The sequence below is a fragment of the Sphaeroforma arctica genome (assembly GCF_001186125.1).
Source record: "Sphaeroforma arctica JP610 unplaced genomic scaffold supercont1.1521, whole genome shotgun sequence".
In the NCBI taxonomy this organism is placed as follows: Eukaryota; class Ichthyosporea; order Ichthyophonida; genus Sphaeroforma; species Sphaeroforma arctica.
Window position 1 is genome coordinate 1 of NW_014039037.1, and position 5373 is coordinate 5373.

Consider the following 5373-nt stretch of genomic DNA (forward strand, 5'->3'; position numbering starts at 1 on the left):
TTTCATGCAGCTAACTTGTTAAATAATGTGTTAAATAATATGGCTTTGTTTTTTGAATCTGTAATATTGCCAACGGTAAGTACATCCATCTTATCTTGTACAATACTAAATGCGACTATGTTTCTTTGTTGTTGACTCTGCTTACATCCATACAATCATCAATCACACTCATATCACCCAATCCCCTTCACCACTCAGGTCATTGGTCACTGGATCAAATATGCCAAATTCGAAGAGTCTCAGCAGGAGTTCGCACGCGCACGTTCCGTGTTTGAGCGTGCCATAGACAATGACCATCGCAACATTGGTCTGTGGATGAAATATGCGGAGATGGAAATGAGACATCGAGCCGTGAACCACGCCCGGAATGTGTGGGACAGGGCCGTTACAATTTTGCCCCGGGCGGATCAGTTCTGGTACAAATACGCGTACATGGAGGAGATGCTGGGCAATATAGCGGCATGCAGACAGGTGTGTGCGTGTGTGTGTTTGTGTGTGTTTATGTGCGGTTGATGTTTGCGGAGATAGTACTAGGTCAGATATTCTACGATACCCTTTCTGGGTGCAGCCAGAGGAGTGTTTACATAAGGGCATATACACGTGCAGACTATCAGTCTCCCGTACGGCTCATGTGTGATCGTCTCTACCAGCGCTCGTGGTTATTCGCTGTTGTCTACAGTGATGAACAATAAAATGGGACAACCCGTTTGTTTATGCCCCTAACGGGACGTTGACTCTTGCCCGTATAGTCGTGGCTGGCCCAGTCAGTGTTATGAGAAGTACGCGTATACATTGGCTTAAACTTGGCGTCGTAGCCGCTGGCTTGTAAGTGTTTGCGATTCCATTGTACTGTTGTGTTAGGACCACTGTGAGTGTGTGGTACAGTGTGAAGGTGCAAGGAAATACATATCTGCACCTGTTTGTACTGTGTGAAGGTGCAAGGGAATACACATCTGCACCTGTTTGTACCGTGTGAAGGTGCAAGGGAATACATATCTGCACCTGTTTGTACTGTTGAAGGTGCAAGGGAATACATATCTGCACCTGTTTGTACTGTGTGAAGGTGCAAGGGAATACATATCTGCACCTTTTTGTATTGTGTGAAGGTGCAAGGGAATACATATCTGCACCTGTTTGTACTGTGTGAAGGTGCAAAGGAATACATATCTGCACCTGTTTGTATGTGTGAAGGTGCAGGCATGCTCTGTCTTGCCTGCGTATCTACACGCACTTCTGCGTCCGTATATCTCACATCGTGTTTGCGTCGAGCTACGTCCATGCACTTGAGGTATCTTCAGTCGTGCCCATGCATACATGCGTGTGTAGCCGTTATTCTGTGCCCATGCATACTGTAGTAGTAGATATGTGTAGTAGATATTCCGTCATCCCTTTGTACGTGCTGTCACCTTCCGTATGCTCAGCGACACGCCGTTTGTTTCCACACAACAAGTCGCAGCAACTTCTGTGCACTGCGTTCTCTACTGCATGTCAAAAAGACAGGATCCTTCGTGCTGAACCAACCCATTTGCGGGGGAGGGGGTCTAGCTCGTAATCAATTCTTATTAACTAGTTAGGGGGACCCGGATAGATGGGGTGTTCCGCATTTTTCAAGTTGAGACATATATACTTAAACACGCACGTGACCTCTGTGATTCCTGGGGGGATGTACAGGCGGGTGATGGTATACTACCATTGTAACTCTGTACATACTATCGCTGCAATATGCCACACGCTGTTTATCATCACTTTCAGCCGTACGAATATACATCTCTGTCTATTCTGACATACATACACTCACATACATTCATCACATACATACACTCACACACATACATCACATACATACACCATGTATCACCCCGGCCTCTGCCTGTCTACAGGTATTCGAAAGGTGGATGAAATGGGAGCCTTCCGAGCAAGCCTGGCAATCGTACATCAATATGGAACTGCGATACGACGAGGTAGATAGCGCTCGCACGGTCTACGAGCGCTTTGTGGTGGTGCATCCTGAACCCAGCAATTGGATCAAATGGGCCAAATTCGAGACCCAGAACAGACAATTTGGTAGGTAGCTGTGATTGGTTTTAGTATGTACACTACTATACGCCCGTAGGCCGGGATGAATGCGATTACGTTGTTTACATTCACATGAGGCTGTATATTCTGTATATAATATATATATATATATATATATGTGTGTGTGTGTGTATGTATGTATGTATGTATGTATGTATGTATGTATGTAGGTATATATGAATCTATGTATCTATGTATCTATCTGTGTATCTATCTATCTATGTATATATATATATATATATATCACTCGGGATACTTATTGTGCTGAGGACGTAGGAGATGGCGGTATTGGGGGACAAAGTTTCTTAGTCATACACACACAGACACTCACACACAATATATATATATATATATATATTATATTTATATATATATATCTATATATATATCTATATATATATATATATATATATAATATTATATGTAGAAGAAGCATTCACATGTATAGTGTATCCTGTGTGCGTACGTGTGTCCCTTCTCTCTGTGTGTCTGCAATAGTTGTGCCTTTTCCCCTCCCACGTGTATTCTGTGGCTGCAAGCCACACCTGACGACTGACTTTAATCTGGTGTTGATACTATCTCCTACAAAACCGCGTATTCATCTCTGTATAAAACAACAGCAAGCAGCAATAGATTATATAAACCCTTATTTCAACTGACCTTTAACCAAAGACTTCTCTTTCTGGCGCACCCAGCCAAATGCCGTCAAGTTTATGAGAATGCGATGCAGTTCTTTGGAGATGACCACATGTCTGAGACGCTCTTCATAGCCTTCGCGAAGTTTGAGGAGACGTCGAAGGAGTTTGAACGCGCACGGGCCATCTACAAATATGGACTGGAGAAGATGGGCAAGGAAACCGCGTCGAACTTGTTTAAGGCATACAACCAGTTTGAGAAGAAGCATGGTGACAGGTATGGTGCTTGTATATGCCTAACTGTGTGGGGAGTGGGTTGTTTGTGTGTGTCTGCGTGTGGGGGTGTGGGGGGGTTTGTTTGTGGGTGTGAATACGATGGGTACACACGTACACCGTGTGCTATTGCCTTTGAAATTGAAGTGTGCGTAGATGAAGTGATTCATCTATGTAGCAACAGCGACTTTCAATGGCCCTGGGTTGGGTGTTTGACGATAGTTCGTGTAAGTTTCTCATCAGAGTGAAATTGTGCGGTTCAGTTTAGTGGCTCTATTATGTACATTCACTGGTTTAGTTTAGTTACTCTATTATATACGTTTACTTACCAATGGTCCTTGATTACAGAGCGGAGATGGAAAACGTGCTCATGAGTAAGCGAAGGTTAGGTTACGAGAAGAAAATCGAGCAATTCCCGTCGAATTACGACACTTGGTTTGATTTGATACGGCTGGAAGAGGCTACCGGTGATGTGGAGAAAACTCGTGATACCTATGAACGAGCCATTGCCAATATACCCCCTGTCCAGGTATGGTATGGTATGGTGACGAGGATTCGCGCTCTAAATTGTGACGTAAATTGACACGGCATTGTCGTAAATTGACATGGAATTGTCGTTAATTGACATGGCATTGTCGTAAATTGACATGGCATTGTCGCAAATTGTACGCTCGGGTATGCAGACTTGTGTAAGACCACGGAGCAACTATATAGACCCCCAGGATCACAATCGCCCTCATGTCCATACCATGGCCAGCATGCCCCAACCGTAGAATGTTCGGTACAGCAAGCATGCCCCATCCGTAGTATGTATGTTCGGTACAGCAAAGCTAGCTAGCATGTGTATGGGCCGCATTTATGTGTCGTAGTAAGCTTCACACCGTATGGGATGTAGTGTAGGGAATCGGTTGCTGTAACCTGTCTCACACACCTGTGTAGCGGTGTACACGTGGCGTGTCTACTGCGTGTGAGTCGAACGAACGCCCTTCCGAGGCGCAGCTTACCACCCACGCTCAAGGAAACAATACCGCACTTGAGCTTGGAATCAAGGCTTGCTATTGCTTACTATTGTGTATACACGACGTAGTCATATCTGCTGAACCGATCATGTGCAAATCAAACCCTCACCACGACAGGAGAAACGGCTGTGGAAGCGCTACATCTACCTGTGGCTCAACTACGCCGTCTATGAAGAGCTGGATGTAGAAGACCACGAACGCGCCAGAGAGGTGTACAGGGCCTGCCTGGGCATCATCCCACACAAGGTATGTCAGTGGGACACCCGTTGGGCATTACATATGCAATGTATATACACACGCGACTATTAGGTTATGACAATACTCTTGTGGGTGAGTGATGAGTTGTCAGTTCTCTGACGGTCTGTCGGCTGTCTACCACTGAACCACGTGCTACTTGGGATTGCAATATCGATGTAAATACCCTGCAATACTAATGTAAATACCCTGCAATACCAATGTAAATACCCTGCAATACTAATGTAAATACCCTGCAATACTAATGTAAATACCCTGCAATACTAATACAAATACCCCGAGTACATCTGCGAGGTCTAAACCACTACTACCTCACACAATACATGCTCCATTAGGTGTTCACATTTGCGAGCATCTGGCTGCACTTTGCACGGTTTGAGATCAGGCAGAAGAATCTGACCCAGGCCCGAAAGATTCTGGGCCAGGCCATTGGCAGGTGTCCGAAGGATAAGCTGTTCAAAGGTAAAGTCACCATTACACGATCTAAGGACATCTAAGGCTCAAATTATCATTACATGAGACTTCAATTGTCCGGAGAATAAGATATTGAAGCTAAAATTATCATTACACGAGACTTCAATTGTACCGAAAAATACGATATCTAAAGCTCAAATTATCATTACATGAGACTTCAATTGTTAAAGCTCAAATTATCATTACATGAGACTTCAATTGTCCGAAGAATAAGATATTCAAAGCTAAAATTATAATTACACGAGACTTCAATTGTCATAAAGACACTCCTACTAAACCCTCTAACACCACCATTCACAGGCTACATTGAGCTCGAGATGAAGCTGCGTGAGTTCGACCGCTGTCGTGTACTGTACGAGAAGTTCCTGGAGTTTAATCCGGCCAATTGCCAAACGTGGATCAAATACGCTGAGCTGGAGACGGCTTTGGGTGATTTGGAACGTGCGCGCGGGCTGTTCCGGTTGGCGGTGGACCAACCGGTGCTGGATATGCCCGAAGTCTTGTGGAAGGTACTGTCTGTCAAGTGTTTGTTTTGTTCTTATGTGCTCGTATATATATATATATATATATATATATGTTGTGATATAAGAAAATTCACGCTAATTTGAGCAAGAATTTTTTAATAGTAGGAATATTATAGT

The 5373-nt window shown here is 44.1% G+C and overlaps 1 protein-coding gene across 1 annotated transcript in view; it reads left to right on the top strand.

Annotated features, from left to right (window-relative positions):
• Positions 1-325: 325 nt before the first annotated feature.
• SARC_11085 (hypothetical protein) overlaps positions 326-5373 on the top strand; it is a gene marked incomplete at its 3' end in the record, with an annotated part of 6451 nt that continues 1403 nt past the window's right edge. Inside the window, exons 1-7 of the mRNA XM_014294838.1 lie at positions 326-471; positions 1881-2064; positions 2772-2988; positions 3333-3513; positions 4121-4249; positions 4594-4720; positions 5033-5280. Coding sequence (XP_014150313.1) covers positions 331-471; positions 1881-2064; positions 2772-2988; positions 3333-3513; positions 4121-4249; positions 4594-4720; positions 5033-5280 — 1227 coding nt within the window. The 5' untranslated portion in view covers positions 326-330. The remainder of the gene's footprint in view (positions 472-1880; positions 2065-2771; positions 2989-3332; positions 3514-4120; positions 4250-4593; positions 4721-5032; positions 5281-5373) is intronic.